Source organism: Heptranchias perlo, chromosome 13, assembly GCF_035084215.1.
Source record: "Heptranchias perlo isolate sHepPer1 chromosome 13, sHepPer1.hap1, whole genome shotgun sequence".
Taxonomy (NCBI): Eukaryota; Metazoa; Chordata; class Chondrichthyes; order Hexanchiformes; family Hexanchidae; genus Heptranchias; species Heptranchias perlo.
The window spans coordinates 51,668,210-51,691,224 of NC_090337.1; the positions used below are offsets into that span (position 1 = coordinate 51,668,210).

Here is a 23,015-nt window from a genome sequence, read left to right on the forward strand (position 1 = left end):
ACAGCCCAGGTCTGTTTGCAGTGGGTTGCTTACTGTATTTATGTAGGATTTCTGCTATGTCTTCAGACTTTTGAAAGATTAAAAATACCTCATGACAAGACAACTTTGTACAAGACAAAACAAGTAATCCAATTCACTTGCAATTCATTTACAACAGTGAAATTATTAGGCAAATTCAACTCAGTAGAATGAATAAGTGTATAGAAATCGTCTGCAAGGGATTAATTCAGCCATTTCAAGCTTCAGGCTTTCTCCAATTAAAATCAAAGCAGTCCCAGCAAATACTTCTTAAATTTCATTTTCAGGTTCTCTCTTGTGGTATATGTAAAACCAGAATTTCTTAAAGGCGATCGTTAGTCAAATGTTTACACAGTTCTTGCATTTGGGCAAACTCCAGAAATCAAAGCATAACTACTGAAAACTGAAAGATCCTCTTGTTTTATACAAGCATCGTGAAGATACAGCATCAGTTAATTGTGATCAAAGAAGCACTTGCACAATTAAGACAATGGAATGCAAATGAGACGTGTGTGGAATCTTAGCTCCCTCCACATTTGAGTGTGTGCGGATGCCTATGTTGATTTGGAATATTGACTTTCTTCACATATATTGGACAGCTATTATTGGCACAAAACAACAAAGGCACATTTATGTCTGACATCAATCTATTAACAGACTTCATATAAACAAGATTCCAGATAGACAAAATTGTCATTTGTGACAGGATACAAAATTTGACACTACCGAGGAGTATTAGTTCCCTTCAAAGAGAGAATTACCTATAATTAAGTTAATTTAGGAGTGAGAAGGTGAGCTGCTTTGAAGTACATTCAATAGGCTAAAAGCACAAACGTAATTAACCTTTGACTGACCATAGCTGTGTTTTTACATTAAAAATAAACCAGCACAAATTACACAAATTTGCAATTGCAAATCACAAATTTTGCAACAAAATCTGTTCAGGACAGATACATGATGATAGCCAGGGATGGTGCTACTCTCCATGGTACCATTCTGCCCAAGTGATGCAATTCTGCCAGGTCTATTTTGTTCCTTCCTTTCTTCAAACACTGGAGCGTTGGGGCATATTAAACCAGCCTATCATAAAGTGAGCCAGTGGTTGACTTTTGAGTTCAGGTCATACACACGAGGGAACAATGATTTTTCCTGATGGTTGTAGAAAAATGCATAGCCTGGTGGGATACTGACTACTGCTGTAAGTGACTGGGATTGGTTTTACACACATAATTTATATATAACTATCCTCCACTCACTGCATTTGCTAGAGAAATCACCCTGCTTTTATCAGGAGATGTTGCTGTAGTTTCGGTCATGAGTTCTGTTTGCTGCAGTTTGTAGAGACTCTTTTTAAATAGTCTCTGTAGACAGTTTGTTGTAGTGCGCTGTTTAAATAGACTCTGCTGAGTAAATAGACTTGTTTCGCTGTTAAATACGCTGTTTGCCGTGTGTACTGCTGTAAGTCCCGTCTCGCCTCCAACTCAGTGGCTGGCACAATGCAACCCATTGGCTGACACCGTGGTGTCAATGGACAGTCTGAACAGAAAGTGCCAATTTTAATAATTAGATTGACTTGAAGATTTTGTTGCCGTATTGGTGATCTTGAGGGTTAAATAACAAAGAAAAACATAAACATAATCCACTACCATCACATCATTTAATTCATAAAATAAAAGCTGGATTTTAAAATTAAATATTAGCCAACATTAATGAAATCAATGCTTCTATAACTTTGGGTAGTGTAATTTCACAATGGTTGTATAATATTTTTGTATTGGTTTATCAACATGTGAAAGAATTTTGCATAAAAACTTAGTGGATTATGTTAACATTCGATATAAATGCACGTTGTTGTTGTTGTTGCTATGTTTTTCAGATACTACAAGTGAATGATCAGGCAGCAACTACCCTCGAGTGGGATTTATTGATCATCTCCTACAATTTACTCAGTGGAACTTATTCTTGCGGCAGCTGATGACTGGCAAGCTCTCCTGGTAGTTAACTTTGCAAAAATGAAACCTATACAAGTGTTGCGTCAAATTAAATTTCAACTTTAACATTTGCTACAGTACACTACTGCTGCAATATGTTAATTGTAACAAAAATGTAAAATTATAATGGATTGTGACAGCTTAAAAAAAAGTAGAATGATGTTTTTGGGAATTGTTTGATGAGCAGTTTTTAGCCCTGTTGTGTTGTTGGCAGCTATATCTATTATTGCACCATAAATGTTCAAGAATTTCGGATAAATTGATAATTCAGCTCATGCGATGATTAACAAAAGTATTGCCATCGGGTGTTAAGAGGTTGATACAACATTGCCATTTATTACATAGAAATTACAGCAGAGAAATAGGCCATTCATCTCAGCGGGTCTATGCCGGTGTTTATGCTCCACACGAGCCTCCTCCCACCCTATTTCATCTAACCCTATCAGCCTATCCTTCTATTCCTTTCTCCTTCATGCACTTATCTAGCTTCTCCTTAAATGTATCGATACCATCGACCTCAACTACTCCATGTGGTAGCAAGTTCCAAATTCTAACCACTCTCTGGGTAGTTAAATTAAATGAGCCGAATGACCCTCTTCATTTAAAGCTGCCCTGTGATAGTATTTTTTCTCATTTCACAGTTACTATAATTTAAAACCAGATATATTGCTACAAATTTGGGTCTGTCATAGATACCAGCTCGGGTTCAGTGGCATCTGAGTGCAAAAGACAAGGCTGAAGCGTTTGCAACCATCTTCAGCCAGAAGTGCCGAGTGGATGATCCATCTCGGCCTCCTCCTGCTATCCCCACCATCACAGAAGCCAGTCTTCAGCCAATTTAATTCACTCCACGTGATATCAAGAAACGGCTGAGTGCACTGGATACAGCAAAGGCTATGGGCCCCGACAACAACCCGACTGTAGTGCTGAAGACTTGTGCTCCAGAACAACCTGCGCCTCTAGCCAAGCTGTTCCAGTACAGCGACAACATTGGCATCTACCCGACAATGTAGAAAATTGCCCAGATTTGTCCTGTCCACAAAAAGCAGGACAAATCCAATCTGGCCAATTACCACCCCATCAATCTACTCTCAATCATCAGCAAAGTGATGGAAGGTGTCGTCGACAGTGCTATCAAGCGGCACTTACTCACCAATAACCTGCTCACCGATGCTCAGTTTGGGTTCCGCCAGGACCACTCGGCTCCAGACCTCATTACAGCCTTGGTCCAAACATGGACAAAAGAGCTGAATTCCAGAGGTGAGGTGAGAGTGACTGCCCTTGACATCAAGGCAGCATTTGACCGAGTGTGGCACCAAGGAGCTCTAGTAAAATTGAAGTCAATGGGAATCGGGAGAAAACTCTCCAGTGGCTGGGGTCATACCTAGCACAAAGGGAGATGGTTGTGGTTGTTGGAGGCCAATCATCTCAGCCCCAGGGCATTGCTGCTGGAGTTCCTCAAGGCAGTGTCATAGGCCAAACCATCTTCATCTGCTTCATCAATGACCTTCCCTCCATCATAAGGTCAGAAATGGGGACGTTCGCTGATGATTGCACAGTGTTCAGTTCCATTCGCAACCCCTCAGATAATGAAGCAGTCCGAGCCCGCATGCAGCAAGACCTGGACAACATCCAGGCTTGGGCTGATAAGTGGCAAGTAACATTAGCGCCAGTCAAGTGCCAGGCAATGACCATCTCCCACAAGAGAGAGTCTAACCACCTCCCTTTGACATTCAACGGTATTACCATCGCCAAATCCCCCACCATCAACATCCTGGGAGTCACCATTGACCAGAAACTTAACTGGACCAGCCATATAAATGCTGTGGCTACAAGAGCAGGTCAGAGGCTGGGTATTCTGCGGCGAGTGACTCACCTCCTGACTCCCCAAAGCCTTTCCACCATCTACAAGGCACAAGTCAGGAGTGTGATGGAATACTCTCCCACTTGCTTGGATGAGTGCAGCTCCAACAACACTCAAGAAGCTCGATACCATCCAGGACAAAGCAGCCCGCTTGATTGGCACCCCATCCACCACCGTAAACATTCACTCCCTTCATCACCGGCGCACAGTGGCTGCAGTGTGTACCATCCACAGGATGCACTGAAGCAACTCGCCAAGGCTTCTTCGACAGCACCTCCCAAACCCGTGACCTCTACCTCCTAGAAGGACAAGAGCTTCTCAAGGGCAATTAGGGATGGGCATTAAATGCCGGCCTTGCCAGCGACGCCCACATCCCATGAACGAATTTTAAAAAATCTGTTGCTCCCATAAGCAGTCCGAGAATCCTACTTGTTTTGGGAGTTGACTCACACTGCTCTATATCTACCTGCATGATGGGGTAGCCCAGGGACATAACAATAGCATCCCCTTGTGATCTGGATTAGATATTCATGTCTATTGCACATGTGCTTCTTCAATCTATCAAATGGTGGGCCAAACAAACACTTGAGTGATATTTATATTTAGCATTTTCTTCATTCTGAAAGCCCAGATTTGCAATCGGAAATATCCATTGGAAATTAAAAAGAATGAAGTTGTGTCTCAACACTGGCAGCATAAATGTATTTATTATTTCTGAACTTTTATTTCAACTTTATAAAAAAAATGTCAGCCGTGATTCAGTGGTAGTATTCTCACCGCTGTGTCAGAAGGTTGTGGTTTCAATGGATTTGTTCAAGACAAATCGTATTTGACTAACTTGATTGAATTCTTTAATGAAGTAATGGAGAGTGTTGATGAGGGTTGTGTGGTTGATGTTGTGTGTATGGACTTTCAAAAGGCGTTTGACAAAGTACCACATAATAGACTTGTAAGCAAAATTAAAGCCCACGGGATTAAAGGGACAGTGGCAGCATTGATATGAAATTGTCTAAGGGACAGAAAGCAGAGAATAGTGGTGAACTATTTTCCGACTGGAGGGAAGTGTACAGTGGTGTTCCCCACAGGTTGGTATTAGGACCACTGCTCTTTTTGATATGGACTTGAGTATACAGGGCATAATTTCAAAGTTTACAAAACTCGGAAATGTAGTAAACAGTGAGGAGGATAGTAACAGACTTCAGGAGGACATAGACAGACTGGTAAAATGGACAGACACATGGCAGATTAAATTTAATGCAGAGAAGTGTGAAGTGATACATTTTGGTAGGAAAAATAAGGAGAGGCAATATAAACTAAATGGTACAATTTTAAAGGGAGTGCAGGAACAGAGAGACCTGGGGGTGCACATACACAAATCTTTGAAGGTGGCAGGACAAGTTGAGAAGGCTGTTAAAAAAACATATGGAATCCTGGGCTTTATTAATACAGGCACAGAGTCCAAAAGCAAGGAAGTTATGCTAAACTTTTATAAAACACTGGTTAGGCCTTTGCTGGAAATATTGTGTTCAATTCTGGGCACCACACTTTAAGATGGATGTCAAAGCCTTAGAGAGGATGCAGAGGCGATTTACTAGAATGGTACCAGGGATGAAAGACTTCAGTTATGTGGAGAGACTGGAGAAGCTGGGATTGTTCTCCTTAGAGCAGAGAAGGTTAAGAGGAGATTTGATAGAGGTGGTCAAAATCCTGAATGGTTTTGATAGAGTAAATAAGGAGAAACTGTTTCCAGTGGCAGAAGGGTCGGTAACCAGAGGACAAAGATTTAAGGTGATTGGCAAAAGAACCAGAGGCGACATGAGAATTTGTTTTTATGCAGCGAGTTGTTGTGATCTGGAATGCATTGTATGAAATGGTGGTGGGTGCAGATTCAATAGTAACTTTCAAAAGTCAATTGGATACATGCTTGAAGAAAAAAATTTACAGGACTATGGGAACGAGCAGGGGAGTGGAACAGATTTTATAGCTCTTTCAAAGAGCCGGCACAGGCACGATGGGCCGAATGGCCTCCTTCTGTGTTTATCATTCTATGATTCTAAGTCGCACTCTACAGCACAATTTCTAGGCTGACATTTCAGTGCAGTACTGAAGGAGTGCTGCACTGTCAGGGATGCCATCCTAAGAAGAAAAATTTGCAGGGCTATGGGGAAAGAGTGAGGGAGTGGAACTAATTGGGCTGCTCTTTCAAAGAGACAGCATAGGCACGATGGGCCAAATGGCCTCCTTCTGTGCTCTGTGATTCTATGATTTTCCCTCAAATGTGCCTTGTACAAATTAATTTTGTTTGTAATTTAAGATTTACCTGGTCCTGTGTAATGAGCCAGGATTAATTAATAATGTCCTAGTTAAGGATCCCCTTGGAATGAGTGACCATAACATGGTTACATTCCATATCCAATTAGAGGGTGAGAAGGTTGGTTCTCAAACAAGCGTACTAAGCTTGAATAAAAGGAGACTATGATGGTATGAGAGCGGAATTGATTAAAGTGGACTGGGGAAATAGTTTAAAGGGTAAGACGGTACATGAACAGTGGTGTTCATTTAAGGAGTTATTCTACAACTTTCAAAAAATATATATTCCACTGAGGAAAAAAGGGTATAAAAGAAATGACAGCCATCCGTGGCTAAGTAAAGAAATTAAGGATAGTATCCGACTAAAAACAAGGACATATAAGGTAGCCAAACTTAGTGGGAGGATAGAAGATTGGGAAGTCTTCAAAAGACAGCAAAAAGTAACGAAAGGATTGATTAAGAAAGGGAAGATAGATTATGAAAATAAATTAGCAAAAAATATAAAAACAGATAGCAAGAGTTTCTACAGTTATATAAAAAGAAAAAGGGTGGCTAAGGCAAACGTAGGTCCCTAAGAGGATGAGACCGGGAAATTAATGGTGGGAAACATGGAGATGGCAAAAATGCTGAACAAATATTTTGTTTCAGTCTTTACGATAGAGGACACTAAGAATATCCCAACAGTGGACAAACGGGGGGCTCTAGGGGGTGAGGAGCTAAATACGATTAAAATCACTAAGGAATTGGTACTCAGTAAATTAATGGGACTCAAGGTGGATAAATCCCCTGGACCTGATGGCTTACATCCCAGGGTCTTGAGGGAAGTGGCAGTAGGGATTGTGGATGCTTTGGTAATAATTTTCCAAAATTCTCTGGACTCGGCAAAGGTCCCGGCAGATTGGAAAACTGTTAATGTAACACCGTTATTTAAAAAGGGTAGAAGGCAGAAGGCTGGAAATTATAGACCAGTTAGCCTAACATCTGTGGTGGGTAAAATTTTGGAGTCTATTATTAAGGAGACAGTAGCGGAACATTTGGATAAACATAATTTAATAGGACAAAGTCAGCATGGCTTTACGAAGGGGAAGTCATGTCTGACAAATTTGCTTGAGTTCTTTGAAGATATAACGTACAGAGTGGATAAAGGGGAACCAGTGGATGTAGTGTATTTAGACTTCCAGAAGGCATTCGACAAGGTGCCACATAAAAGATTATTGCTCAAGATAAAGAATCACTGGATTGGGGGTAATATTCTGGCATGGGTGGAGGATTGGTTATCTAACAGGAAGCAGAGAGTTGGGATAAATGGTTCATTCTCGGACTGGCAACCAGTAGCCAATGGTGTTCCGCAGGGGTCGGTGCTGGGTCCCCAACTCTTTACAATCTATATTAACGATTTGGAGGAGGGGACCGAGTGTAACATATCAAAGTTTGCAGATGATACAAAGATGGGAGGGAAAGTAGAGAGTGAGGAGGACATAAAAAACCTACAAGGGGATATAGACAGGCTGGGTGAGTGGGCGGAGATTTGGCAGATGCAATACAATATTGGAAAATGTGAGGTTATGCACTTTGGCAGGAAAAATCGGAGAGCAAGTTATTATCTCAATGGTGAGAAACTGGAAAGTACTGCAGTACAAAGGGATCTGGGGGTCCTAGTGCAAGAAAATCAAAAGGTTAGTATGCAGGTGCAGCAGGTGATCAAGAAGGCCAACGGAATGTTGGCTTTTATTGCTAGGGGGATAGAATATAAAAACAGGGAGGTATTGCTGCAGTTATATAAGGTATTAGTGAGACCACACCTGGAATACTGCACAGAGTTTTGGTGTCCATACTTAAGAAAAGACATACTTGCTCTCGAGGCAGTACAAAGAAGGTTCACTCGGTTAATCCCGGGGATGAGGGGGTGGACATATGAGGAGAGGTTGAGTAGATTGGGACTCTACTCATTGGAGTTCAGAAGAATGAGAGGCGATCTTATTGAAACATATAAGATTGTGAAGGGGCTTGATCGGGTGGATGCGGTAAGGATGTTCCCAAGGATGGGTGAAACTAGAACGAGGGGGCATAATCTTAGAATAAGCGGCTGCTCTTTCAAAACTGAGATGAGGAGAAACTTCTTCACTCAGAGGGTGGTGGGTCTGTGGAATTTGCTGCCCCAGGAAGCTGTGGAAGCTACATCATTAAATAAATTTAAAACAGAAATAGACAGTTTCCTGGAAGTAAAGGGAATTAGGGGTTACGGGGAGCGGGCAGGAAATTGGACATGATTTTAGATTTGAGGTAGGACCAGATCAGCCATGATCTTATTGAATGGCGGAGCAGGCTCGAGGGGCCGATTGGCCTACTCCTGCTCCTATTTCTTATGTTCTTATTTGTTTAATATTGCTTTGTTACATTTTACCTTGAGGAGCTCCCATTGTGTTGCTCATAGTAAGAAGGAAGATACTCTATTTTATAATGAGTGTAATGCATTATTCTGCTGCTACGTGGTTTTATGGTCTGTCCCTTTAAGGCCACAAAGTTTCATTGTTATAAATAAGAAATTTGGCAGATTAGCAGGTGCTAATAAATTCCCAGCTCCAGGTCCAAAATCAGCATGAAATGACTGATGTTTTTTTAAAAAACTTTTAACACTTTGATGTCTGGAGTGTGAAAAATGTGTTAAGTGCACATCTTTTTTTTTAATATGCAGATGAATGAATATTTGAAACTTTTAATGTTATGTGCATGATCTACTGTTTCATAACCTAAAGCTACTTACATTTTAAATCTTGTCAAATGGAATAAAATTTTAATTGCCAGTCGCCTTTTCAACTAAATTTTGTGCTTGTCAATCATTCTCTCTGTCTTGAATGTATTTTTCCTGTTGATTATTTGGTCAAAATGTACATTATTTTCTTTTGATGCTGTGACTATTGGATTTGATTTTGATGTAAAAAGATCACAGCCTATATCAACATTTCACAATAAAATTTGTAACACCAAGCACCAGTTAAAATTTAATTGTAGCGTACTGGGCAACGAATAACGCATTGTAAAAATTAGCATTGTCATTTTTGTTCAAAGATAAGGAGCGTTTCTGCTATGGATCACTGATGCCTTCCACCATCTACAAGGCACAAGTCAGGAGTGTGATGGAATATTCTCCATTTGCCTGGATGAGTGCAGCTCCAAAAACACTCAAGAAGCTCGACACCATCCAGGACAAAGCAGCCCGCTAGATTGGCACCCCATCCACCACCCTAAACATTCACTCCCTTCACCACTGGCGCACCGTGGCTGCAGTGTGTAGCATCCACAGGATGCACTGCAACAACTCGCCAAGGTTTCTTCGACAGCACCTCCCAAACCCACGACATCTACCACCTAGAAGGACAAGGGCAGCAGGCACATGGGAACAACACCACCTGCACGTTCTCCTCCAAGTCACACACCATCCCGACTTGGAAATATATCGCTGTTCCTTCATTGTGGCTGGGTCAAAATCCTGGAACTCCCTACCTAACAGCACTGTGGGAGAACCTTCACCACTCGGACTGCAGTGGTTCAAAAAAGCGGCTCACCACCACCTTCCCATGGGCAATAAATGCTGGCCTCGCCAGCGACGCCCACAGCCCATGAACGAATAAAAAAAAACATAAAGAGCAGCGAGCCAAAGGAATAACTTAAATTATTGCCTGAATCCAAAGTGACCAATTGGACCAGTTTTGGTGAATTCATTGAAGAACCAAATTTTCCTAATTTGGACACAATGCCCTTCTTTGGGTTCTACTTTAGTTACACCAGCATGTATTTTCCTCACCATTACTTTGAGATAACTACTGCATTGAAAGAGGAGGTAAATCTTTGGCCACACAGCAACTGCAGCAAGTGGTCTTCTCCCAGGATTCCGTCAGCCATGCTTTTAATCCTTGAGGAAATGTGCACGGGTCACATTTCTCTCCTCCCCCCCCACCCCCCGGCCCGCATGTGGGGAGACAATAGAATTTCACTTGGCATTTTCCCCAGAGTAACATGGTTGAGGTAAACTCAGCATTATGGGGAACACAAATTGCACCACACTTAATTCAAAAATAAACCTTTACCTGTAATGGGCAGGGGTGGGTGGGAGATTTCCAACTTTTTGACAGTGGCGGCAAATATCCAGTTCCACTGCTGATGTGCGTGTCTGTTCCCTGTCAGTTTCAGAAAGGTCCAGAAGTAAAAATGCTAAACCTGCTTATAAAGTTACCTATTTTATATTGGCAGAAATTCCTCCAACAACTTTCCCCATGCTGTCCTTCCCATCTCTGTGGGGCTTACCTTGTACTCCGCTCGTGGAGTTTGTATACTTTATATGACCCTTGCTTTTCTCTGCACATGCAAGAAGTGAATGCCTCGTGGGTACCTCTGCCCTCAGAGCCAGGTTATCCATTCCTAACCAAACTTCAGGCTTTGTTGCTCCTGCTCTATCTAGATTCTAGACCCGAATTCTGCCACTTTCAGGCACTACCCTCCCCAAATGCTGCCACTTGGAGACATTCTGAGGACATGAATGGTGCCGTATAAATGCAAGTTTGTTCTTTCTGCTTAAGAGGAAACAGTAAAGGGGCGACTTAAGAATCAGAATTTTTTTTAAAAGTCAGTAACAAACTGACTCACACACACAAACAATGCAAGAGAGAGAAGCAGAAGACAAATAAAGACAGAATGGGAAAGCAGAATTACAGGAAGAGAGATCATGAACACCACAAATATATTTGGCCAAATCTTCCTGGAAAAATAATGTCGAGTTCACGATACACGTCGTTATTAATGGGCAAATCAGTCAGCAAGTTCAGGGGGAGAAGTTGAGTGAGTTGCAAATCTCCAGAAGTTGCTGGTCGATTTACGCCACTCCCCCATTTGCTTCACACAAACGGCATCTCGCCCTTAGCCTCCCCAATATTTTTAAGAACTTGCTGGATTTGCAGATCAATTGCTCAATAAACTCGCCAGCAGAAAGTGAAAGCTCATGATTAACAGCATAAGTACCTTTTTACCAATGTGATAATTATTAATGCAATGCCAATCAATCTCTCCGGTCCAGAAAGGGAACAATTTAAACTGCTGAGTCTCATTCCTGCATGTAGTCAATTCTTAGAGATTTAAAAAATGTCAAATTTTAAATTCTGTCGACTCCATCTTTTCTAAACACTACACCTGTGAATGTTATTTTCATTTCCATCCTGAATGGCCAACTCCTGTTCCTATGATAAGGTCCTTCAGAACACTTAGTGTTCCTTCTCTCATATGTTGATTGAATTCCTCCTACATAAGTTAGAGAAAAATTATCAATGAATCTGTATGAGCTTGGGCCAGAACTGTAAAACAGCAAAAGGTTTTCACTGTGGTTCTTTTAGCAAGATCGTTTTCAGCCCTTGATTCCTTGTATCCATGGCAACATCAGTACACAGCATAGACACTGTGATGGAAACATGCTCACAGCGTTTCTTGTACATGGATAGGATGCCTGGAATTAACATTGGCAGCACTGCCTTTAAGCATTAGAGAGCTGCCCTAGCTTAGAGCTTCCACTATTAGAATGTTCCATTTAGATTACTCTTTTCTCTAGCCACACGTAAAGCAGTAAATTATAGGCAATGTTATTCTCAATGGAGAATGAGTCTTGTCATTTGTGAGGGCTAGATCCTCAACATTTCCAGGTTAGGATTAGGATATTCTTGCTAAAACCATCTAGTTCTGAGTGGAATACAAACTTCAACTCATCATGTTTTAGTTAAATGAGAACAGTAATTTTCTTCAATATTTCTTTGCTCTTACCTCCAGGGTGGATTTGCAGTAGTTGCTTAAAATCCAAGTACTTTATTTATTTGTTTGTTCTTCTCTCCCCAAACCTTCCCCCTTTTCTCCTTTATTAATATGATAATAAACAAAGATTCTTTTGCCCTTAACCTCCCACAGTGAGTTTTATGTTCTTGCTGGAGATGTGATTTGTGTAGCACCATATCAGGAACTATACCTCAGTCAAGTCTCATAAGAACATAAGAAATAGGAGCAGGAGTAGGCCCCTCGAGCCTGCTCCGCCATTCAATAAGATCATGGCTGATCTGATCCTAATCTCAAATCTAAATTCATGTCCAATTTCCTGCCCGCTCCCCGTAACCCCTAATTCCCTTTACTTCCAGGAAACTGTCGATTTCTGTTTTAAATTTATTTAATGATGTAGCTTCCACAGCTTCCTGGGGCAGCAAATTCCACAGACCTACTACCCTCTGAGTGAAGAAGTTTCTCCTCATCTCAGTTTTGAAAGAGCAGCCCCTTATTCTAAGATTATTCCCCCTAGTTCTAGTTTCACCCATCCTTGGGAACATCCTTACCGCATCCACCCGATCAAGCCCCTTCACAATCTTATATGTTTCAATAAGATCGCCTCTCATTCTTCTGAACTCCAATGAGTCGAGTCCCAATCTACTCAACCTCTCCTCATATGTCCACCCCCTCATCCCCGGGATTAACCGAGTGAACCTTCTTTGTACTGCCTCGAGAGCAAGTATGTATTTTCTTAAGTATGGAGACCAAAACTGTATGCAGTATTCCAGGTGCGGTCTCACCAATACCTTATATATTGGTCTCAGATGACCAACACCATAAAGAGGTGGTTATTCACCATGGTGCGGCTTGACTAAGTGAGATGCTTTGGCCACAGGAATGTCAAAGAGCTTGATGTTCCTGATTGCTAGATAACAAGCAGCCCAACATCTCCTTTCCTGCTTCATGTTCCACTCCATCCCTGCATCAAATCAGGCCTCATGTCCCCTTGTCTTCCTGCTTTAACTTGGGGTTGGTATCTTGCCCTTTCTCTACTTCAACTCAGGTCTGGAGTCCTGATCCATAACTCCATCCACTTGGGCTTCAGGTTCCAGTCTATTCTTGTATCAACACAGGACTTGTATCTGGCTCCGCCCCTACTTCAACACAGACCTCCTGTTGAGCACTAGTCTTCCTTCAACTCAGGCCTTATTTCTTGCTTCATTTCTGTTTCAATTCAGGCCTAGTATTCCAATCCAACCTGACTTCAACTTGGGCCTCATGTCCCACTCCATCCCTGTTTAAACACAGGCCTCAAGTCCCCCTCCAAGCCTTTCCTAAAAATCAGTCCTCGTGTCCTCCTCCAAGCCTGCTTCAAAATTAGGCCTTGTTTCCAGCTCCATCCCTGCTTCAACTCAGGTCATGTGTACTGCTTTCTCCCTGGATGCAACTCAGATCTCATGGTACAATAAAAAGTGTTAAAATTTGCATTTAATTAAATATATAGTGGATAACAGTGATGTGAACATCAGAAAAAATGGGGCAAAGATTCTTGGAAACTGAACAATTGACAAAGCAAGAACATAGAAGCAATGCTCAGAGAGAGCAAACTACCTTGTGGCTAAAAAAATAGCACATGCCCACTAAAAACATATCGCCAGAAGAACTGACCTTAAAGTTCAGCAAGGTACTTCAAATAAATACTGTGATACATATAGGGCCCGATATTAGGAGGGAGGCGGGTTGGCAGCGGGGGGTCGACTGGGCGCGTGGGTAACGTGCTCAGTGAAATCGGGGTGCTCCACCCGCTATCACAGCCTAATTGAAGGTACTTACGCGTGCTTCCGGGTTTCCTGTTCCAGACCTGCGCAGTGGGCACACTGCGCACCCGCATCACAGGCTGTCAGCAGGAGGAGCCCTATTTAAAGGGGCAGTCCTCCATTGCTCCTCCTGCAGCAAAGAAACAAATTGGCAGCATGGAGCAGCCCAGAGGCAAGGCTGCTCCAAGGTTCTCAGACTCCTCACTTCAGGTGCTGCTCAATGGGGTCAAGAGGAGGAGGGAAATGTTTTTCCTAGCGGACGGGAGGAAGTGGCCTGCCTCTGCCACCAAGAAGATATGGCTCGAGGTGGCAGAGGAGTTCAGCAGCAGCAGTAACATCTCCCAAACCTGGGTCCAGTGCAGGAAGTGCTTTAATGACCTAACTAGGTCAGCCAAAATGAGTAAGGCAAAGGTTTTGTGAGCACAAATGGGATGCACAAGGGTGTATGACAGAATGTCACGTTTTTGATTTAGTTTTGTTTGTTTTGCAAAGCACATTAAAATTTGTTATCACCACTACTGCCACGTCTTTGTAAATCTTGTCTGGTTTGTGCAATAATTCCCTTTCCTGAGGATCACCATGAAGACCCACACCTGATGCCACCCATTGTGTCACTGCAGAGTGGATGTAGGTGTATTTGCAGGGCTCTTTTGTGCAGACGACTGAGAGACGCCGGCAATGTCCTCGGTGGCACCCTGGAAGGATCCGGAGAAGAAGTTGTTGAGGTTAGTGGTGACTTTGACAGTGACAGGTAAGAAGATGGTGCTCAGGCCAGCCGTGAGCAGCTCGGCATCAAGGAAGCTGCAGATGTCCACGACTACATGTCAAGTGACTCTGAGCCTCCGTGTGCACTGCTCCCTCAGAGAGGTCCAGGATGCTGAGCCTCGGTCTGTGGACCCTGTGGCGAGGGTAGTGCCCTCTGCGACGCATCTATCTCTGCGGTTGCCCTCCCTCCTGCTGTGCAGGTGGATGTGTCACAGCACTGTGTTGTGGAGCTCCACGTGTCAGAGATGGACGGCGTGGCCAGCGAGGCTGGTGACGCTGTTCGTCTTCTGAGGATGTCATGACTGCAGCTATGGCGGCCCCCATCCGGAAGATGTATGTTTGAGGGGGTCCGCAAGGTAGGTAAATGTGTCTGCACACCGGGGTTGAGGTTGCAAGTTGGTGAATTTTAGTGTTAGGAGGAGGGTGGTGCAGGCCAAACTTTGTCCAAAGTGACAGAGTGGCCTCCTGCATTGAGTGAGGGTCACCTCCCCCCCCACCTTTGGACCTTTACAGCTCCCACATGCTGGTGGCTGCAACACGTCTGTTTCATCTGGGAATATTTCCCCCAGTAGGGGAAACACGCTCAGTTTAGATGAAAATCCCACCCCGCCTAAAATATCCTCCCAATCAGGTCTGCTAATGACCTGAACTATCAAATTAATTGGTTTAAGTGGGATCCCACCGGCTTTAATTGCCGGTGGGAGTCCTGCATGCGGGGGCTGCGCGCGCATCTACGCGTCATTGGGGAACCCGGAAGTGGGCAGGTTGGAGCCGAGCTCCGGACCCGCCCCGGGAATCCCAAATTTTCGGAGCCCCCCCCCCCCCCCCCGAACGCACCCGCTCGGCCATCCTGAAATTGACCCCATAGGCACAAAACCACAATAAGACTGACTGCACTCGTACTTATAGAACTGACCTCCAGAAGGTTCTGTGGGAGCAGCAAATAGAGTCAAAGTCATGTCCAGACTTACTCTTCCAGCACTGTCACTGTAATGCAGAACATGCAACTGTGCCTAATATGCTGTTATAATGGAACTATAAGCACTGCCACGTGGAGTGGTTGGTCACAGGCTTTGCAAGTATGATTTCCCATACAGTGAGTTCTTCATCTCAGTCATGCCACTGTGAGGAGGCACTGAGTAGAGGCTGGGAAAATTGGAGGGTGAGTCACTCTAAGCCATTCTTGTTTGCATCCTAGTAACCAGCTAGCGCACTGCATTGATACAAGTCTGATCGCTTGACTAGTGTGGAAAGTCTAGTTTTGGGGTGGTGGCTGTCCAGTAATTTTTCCAGTAATTCTAAACCAATCATTAGAAGTTTCATTTTCCACACACGTACAAGCAGGCCATTTGCTGTTGTGCAAGCTGTGCAGTCACCTCTCTGTTCCCTGCCCGGTATTGGAAAAGGTTAAAAGATGGCAGCCCTACTCCTGGCTGGAGAACATGTGTAGACTCAAGCAAAGGAAAATGGGAAGAAATAAATTACACATACAAAAATAAATGAAGCCTGTTTTATGGATTTTAAAATTCTGGTCTTCTCTGATATTTGATGGTGAAGGAAATCAGCAAGATTATGATGTAGGAGAAATGCCTTAAACGTGTTCACAAAATGAAGTCAGTCGTCAAACTGTTAGGAAAAGAAAGAGCTACAGTTAATTAAACTATGAAGGCTTATACAAACTAAACATTTCTCATCAGGGATAGAAAACATGCCATCAAGTCCACAGGCCCACAGATGGCTCAGTAAGGGGGAACATAAAGATGTCCTTCCTTATCTGGACCTTTGACCCCTTTGTTAGCAAAGACCCGAGAAGGTAGGGACTAAACGAAAGACTTGGCATGTCTAGGTGCTGGTGCTTCATTGATTTGGAGGTCATCAAGGTTACCAACAGGGCTGTGTGAAGTTATTAATACCAGAAGGGCTGAATTCAACTACGCATGTCACTCACATGATTAATAGAACTGAACAGCTTTCTTTGGATATTAAGACTATGTAAGATAGTGCTTTTGACACTAAAGTTTCAGTTCTCAATCTTCAGTCCTTAGTTCTTAGTTTAGTTCTAGTTATTTTAGTAGTCTGTGTAGTAGAAGGTGTAGAAGTCCTGTGTCTAATATATGTTGAAGGTTGTCTGTAAAAAAAAAATTGGAAAATGCATCTCTGTGAGAGAGAGCAAGAGGAAGATTAGAGTTAGGATTGTACGGCCATACCAGCCAGATACAAGTGCATCACCTAGATGTATGAATTTCCCCAAGATCTAGGGAGGTGAGATTTAAGACAGCTAGTCCAGATACAGCTACCCGCGTGGAGGATGAATTTACCCAGGAGCAGAGGATCCAGGAGGAATGGATAGCTCCTCTACAGACAGAGGTTCATTACTCTGACATCTCACAAGGCCAACAGCATCCTCTCAGAGAAAGACGAGGCAACCAGTTCATTCACAGCAGGTTGTAAGATCGAGGTTGTACAAGTTCTGGAAGCATTGAATAGATTAAATTCTATATGCTTGTAGTTAGCAATAGACAGGCTATCTAATGCTGTTAACTTGTCAGCTAAAGAGTCTAATCCTAAACTAATCTGACCAATTTATATCTCACTGGTTTCAACTGTAAATGTATCAGCATGCAGTTAAAGCTGAATTACTCTGACATAACTGAACTGCCTTTGTAACCTCTTATTTATTTTGTCAATTCATCCTATCTACCAATTATTTGCATACTCAAGGTTTAAGTGCTGCTAACTTTGAGGATCAGTTTGAACGTGGGCAGAAAGCAAGCAGTAGCAGATCGATTGCTTGTTATACACCCCACCCAACCCACTGACTTCAATGGAAAGGAAGATCGGACAGGGTGTATAACAGGCAGCCGATCCAGTACCACCCGTTTCTGGTCTGCTCCCAAACTGAAAATTACCCCCTATGATTCTACGGTTAATAAACAATTATTAATTCATAACTTCGTTGTCTGATTTCTTCTTTGACAATTGGAAAGAAAGGGCTAATTCACGCAGAAGCTTGTGCAGATTCTGATGGGAGATGGTAGTGTAAAAGCTAATATAATCTGAACTGGTTGATGTATGACAGCTCTGTGAGCCAAAGTTAGGTGTCATTAACACTTAGGCATTAATTGGGTGGTAAATCTCAGATAGTTCCTTGACGAGGAAGGTGAAAGGTTAAGGATCTGTCTGGTTCCCTTGATGAATACTCTTATCAGAGTATTACAATGCGAACACAGTCACCTCCAGGTTCCACTCCAATTCACGCACCATCCTAACTACGACATATACTGCCATTCCTTCATCATCACTAGATGCATATCCTGGAATTCCCTACCGAGCAGCATCAGCACATGGACTACGGTGGTTCGAGGAGAAGGCTCACCACCTTCTCAGAGCAACTAGGGTTGGGCAAGAAATGTGACCTTGGAAGTACCATTCACCTCCCAAGAAAAATAATAAAACAAGCTTGTCTGAAATGAAAATTCCCATTACTTTGCCACAATAAGGCAGCAGGTGAACAAGGCTCCAATTATTTTGTGCACCATCAGGCTTCATCTAACGTCCTTCTTGTATTTTGACTTTCAAACCAAATATACATTCATAGCAATTCAACTGAGAGGTTATACCTATCAGGAAAGATTGAGCAGGCTGGGGCTCTTTTCTCCAGAAAAAAGAAGACTGAGGGGTGACCTGATAGAGGTCTTTAAGATTATGAAAGGGTTTGATAGGGTAGACGTAGAGAAGATGTTTCCACTTGAGGGGGAGACCAGAACTAAGGGCCATAAATATAAGATAGTCACTAATAAATCCAATGGGGAATTCAGGAGAAACTTCCTCACCCAGAGAGTGGTTACAACATGGAACTCGCTACCACAAGGAATAGTTGAGGTGATTAGCATAGATGCATTTAAGGGGAAGCTAGATAAACACGAGGGAGAAAGGAATAGAAGGATATGCTGATAGGGTTAGATGAAGTAGGGAGGGAGGAAGCTTGTGTGGAGCTTAAACACCAGCATGGACCTGTTGGGCCGAATGGCCTGTTTCTGTGCTGTACAGTCTATGCAACTGCAGACCAAAAAAGGAATCACAGTATTGAGCTGCCAAACTCCAAAATGCTTCGCTATCTCTGACGAGACCCCTCAAAACGTTATATTGGTTTAGTTGCTCTGTAATTGTGAGGGCCAATAAAATGCTCATCCATAAGCAGTGACACATCAGAAGCAGATATGTTGAGAGGTTCGTGAATGAATACCCTATGCACAATGTTTATTAATGATATTATCATTGTCAACAATAACTATTACATCTGCCAAAAATACTCATAAATGACTGCCCCAAAATTGTAGGGCATGTAGGAATCTGCAATGTTGCAGGTTTACTTTTCTAGTCCAGGTGAAGCAGTGCAATGTCCCACAACAAATCTTGTGTTTTTTTACCCTTCAGCACAGCTTTCCTCACCAATTTTTCTCTCCATTGGTACTTATATTTTAATTAGCAGCATGTTTTAAAAGTGCTGGTGTTCTGCCTCTCTCAGTCTGCCTAACATGAAGTTTCCAGCTCGTGACTGTTAAAGATCCTTGTGCAGTTGGGCACACAATGTAGATACTTCGGTACTCTCACTGCGTCCTTCATTTAAAGTTGTGCTCTTCACCTTCTGCTACTACGGCACTACTTATTCTTTGCCACAAGTACACTTAAATTAGGATTTAGATATTTGTCTAATTACCATATTGTGGATTTCCTGTGCATTCCCAGCACATGCATTCACAAAGACTGGCACATCAAGTGGTTGTGCCTTAGACCCACAAGGTACAACACCCAGCTACCGGTTCATCTCATTTTGCAAGTATTCTACAGATGAGGTCAGTAAACCATTGCTAGTGAGGCTATAAAGACACTATTAGTGTCAATCAGCCTCAGTAGATGGAAAGTCCAGCCTCCTTTCAGATGACCAAACATATTTTCCTCGCAACAGTCCATTCACTGGATGAACAGCAGCTAAACTTACCACTGTACCAGTTACATCGAGTTACATCGAAACTACAGCACAGGAACAGGCCATTCAGCCCAACTGGTCTATGCCAGCATTTACGCTCCACACGAGCCTCCTCCCTCTCTGCTTCATCTAACTCTATCAGGATACCCTTCTATTCCTTTCTCCCTCTTATGCTTATCTAGCTTTCCCTTAAATGCATCTATGCTATATGCCTCATCTACTCCTTGTGGTAGTGCATTCCACATTCTTACCACTCTTTGGGTTAAGAAGTGTCTCCTGAATTCCCTATTGGATTTATTAGTGACTATTTTGTATTTATAACCTCTAGTTTTGGACTCCCCTACAAATGGAAACATTTTCTCTACATCTACCCTATCAAACCCTATCAGGTCACCCCTCAGCCTTCTCTTTTCTAGAGAAAAGAGCCCCAGCCTGTTCAGCCTTTCCTGATATTCCTCTCAGTTCTAGTATCGTCCTTGTGAATGTTTTTTGTACATTCTCCAATGCCTCTATATCCTTTCTATAATATGGAGACCATAACTGTGCACAGAACTCCAAGTGTGGTCTAACCAAGGTTCTATACAAGTTTAACATAACTTCTCTGCTTTTCAATTCTATCCCTCTAGAAATGAACCCCAGTGCTTTATTTGCCTTTTTTATGGCCTTATTAACCTGTGTCACTACTTTTAGTGATTTGTGTATCTGTACCCCTAGATCCCTTTGCTCCTCTATCCCATTTAGACTCTTATTATCCAAGCAGTATGTGACCTTCTTCTTCTTCCTACTAAAATGGACCACCTCACACTTAACCATATTGAAATTCATTTGCCAATTACACACCCATTCTGCAAGTTTATTAATGTCTTCCTGTATTTTGACGCATTCTTCCTTTGTATTAACTACACTCCTCAATTTGGTGTCGTCTGCAAATTTTGAAAATTGTACTTCCGATTCCTGAATCCAAATCGTTAATGTAAATTTTGAACAACAATGTTCCCAGCACCGATCCCTGTGGTACACCACATCCCACCTTTTGCCAGTCTGAGTAGTTACCCTGAACCCCTACTCTCTGTTTTCTGTTTTGTAGCCAACTTACTATCGATTCTACTACCTGTCCTTTGACTCTACATGCTCTGACCTTAGCCAGGAACCTACAATGTGGTACCTTATCGAAGACCTTTTGAAAATCCTGACTATATTACGTCTACTACATCACCCTTGTCTACTCTTTGTTACTTCTTCAAAGAATTCAATTAGGTTGGTCAAGCATGACTTTCCCTTCTGAAATCTGTGATGACTATTCTTTATTATATTTTTGTTCTCTACATGTCTTTCTATTACATCTTTGAGTAAAGATTCCATTATCTTTCCTACCAGTTTGAGAAGCCACAAACAAAGAGCATATGTGGCATACCAAAGGGGTAGTGGGCACAGAAATGCCATTAATCCCTATACTAAGACCCTGCAATAATATGATAGGATCTTCCCTACCTTGGGAGGAATTTGAACTTTGCCAAGACCAAGTGTTGATGGTCAGGTTTCCATATATTCCACCTGCCATTTGAGGAAATGTTGGTGTTGCCTTTAAATCACAGACAATCTCCTGAAGCTGTTGTTTGGTAGATATTTTGATATAGATCTACTTTTATTTTCACCAGACTCCTGGGCTGCTGGAGCCTTTGCTAGATTTTCATGCTTCCCATTCTACTTACCTATTCCTTTTAGCTCTTCTCACACTCTCAGTGTCTCGAATATGTCTTTTGTTTCTTCAATTTCTCTTACAATGTCTCCTTTTGTCTCCTGCATATATCACGCCTTCCCTTTAACCATCGCGTGATCCCACCTAACACTTTATAGGTCATTCTATGTCTTTTCCTATATGCGTGGTTGTTGTGTTTCCCCCTTCTCCGTTTCCTCTTCTGCTTTTTTTTTTCCAAATGCTGTTCATCTGGAATATCTCTCATTTCTGAGGAAGGGTTTATAACTGAAACATCAACTGATTTGTGTTCTCTTGACAGATTCTACCTGACCTGCTGAGTGTCTCCAATGTCTTCTGTTTCAGATTTTCAGCACCTGTAGTATTTTGGTTTTTGTCCATGATTCATGCATGAGTCTCGATAGTGAAGGTCAGCAGTTTATTCAACCACAGACATCCTCATGACCAGGCCTGATTCTATCCTCACCCAAAGTCCATGTACGCACATTTCCATTAGAAGCTGCTTCATAGCAATTAGAAATGGGAACCCTGGCTGATTTTCATCTCACTAAGCCAGAGCACCAAGTCCAATTGTACCACCTCCAGCATTATCCCACTGAGATTAGGCAACTAAACACGGACCAGGGAATTGGACCTGGGACTTCAATGTGCTGCATGGCTCAGCTACTCACTGTCTCATCTTCACCTGGCATTTGTAACTGACCTAAACAAGAAATGGAAGTCAAAGCACCTTTGGTGGGGTGGGGGGGGGGGGGGGGTGGGGAGAGTGACCACAGAATGATAAGTTTTACAAACTCTAGGACCCAATTATACCAAAGACCAGGAGCCAAGTTTATAACTTGGGGGGTACTGTTAATACTGAGGAAATCTCTTTGAAGAATGAGCGTGTACATGGCAAATGAATTTCAATATAGGTAAATGTGAGGTGGTGCATTTTGGTAGGAGGAATAAGAGGCCACATACTCCTTGGAAAATAAAAGTCTAAATGGGGTACAGGAACAATAGGATTTAGGGGTACAAATTCACAAATCATTAAAAGTAACAAGGCAGGTTAACAAGGCTATAAAAATGCAAACAAAGCACTGGGGTTCATTTCTATAGGAATAGAACTGAAAAGCAGAGAAGTTATGTTAACAAAACAATTTCACAATAGTAATGATTGCACATGTATTGTGATTCTGGGATAAAATTGTAGCTTGCTTAATTTAATATACCTCAGCAAAGGATGTCCTTATTTAGTGAGTCTCACATCTTAGATCAGGGTCAGCTCGTGGGACTAACCAGTACCGTACTTCAACCAGCCCGTTCTCAAATCACCTAAATAAATCCAGCAAGTGACATATTTAAAGACCTCAATACCACATCTGTCACTGGTCATGGCCGTGCAGTCAAAGCTCAAGCATCAGAGGGAGGAGTATCTGTGTTAATTCCTTTGCTGGTTGAATGAGGATAACTTGATGTATTCATTGCAAAAATTAAACTTTAGTAGCAGATTTCTATTTAAATAAAGAAAAAATTGGGCCATAATTTGCTGTCGCAGGGCATCTAATGGCATCTGCCATTAGTTAGTCTTGCTCTTGCACATATAGGTTTTTAATCTTTTTTTTGCGTGGCAAGTTGCTGAAAGTGCAAGCTGATAACATCACAGCGAAGGAAACAGGGCATCTGGGACCTGAGTGATCAGGGCAAGCAACTGTGTATCTCCTCAACCAACCAGATTGAAGGATTGTGAAACTAACAGCCCAAG

At 42.4% G+C, this 23,015-nt stretch overlaps 1 protein-coding gene across 2 annotated transcripts in view; it reads left to right on the plus strand.

Annotated features, from left to right (window-relative positions):
• Nucleotides 1-2,085, plus strand: part of LOC137331101 (SLAM family member 5-like) — a 34,948-nt gene extending 32,863 nt beyond the window's left edge. For both annotated transcript variants that reach the window (XM_067994703.1, XM_067994704.1), the window contains one exon: nt 1,895-2,085. In XM_067994703.1, coding sequence (XP_067850804.1) covers nt 1,895-1,911 — 17 coding nt within the window. In that variant the 3' untranslated portion in view covers nt 1,912-2,085. The remainder of the gene's footprint in view (nt 1-1,894) is intronic.
• Nucleotides 2,086-23,015: the final 20,930 nt, after the last annotated feature.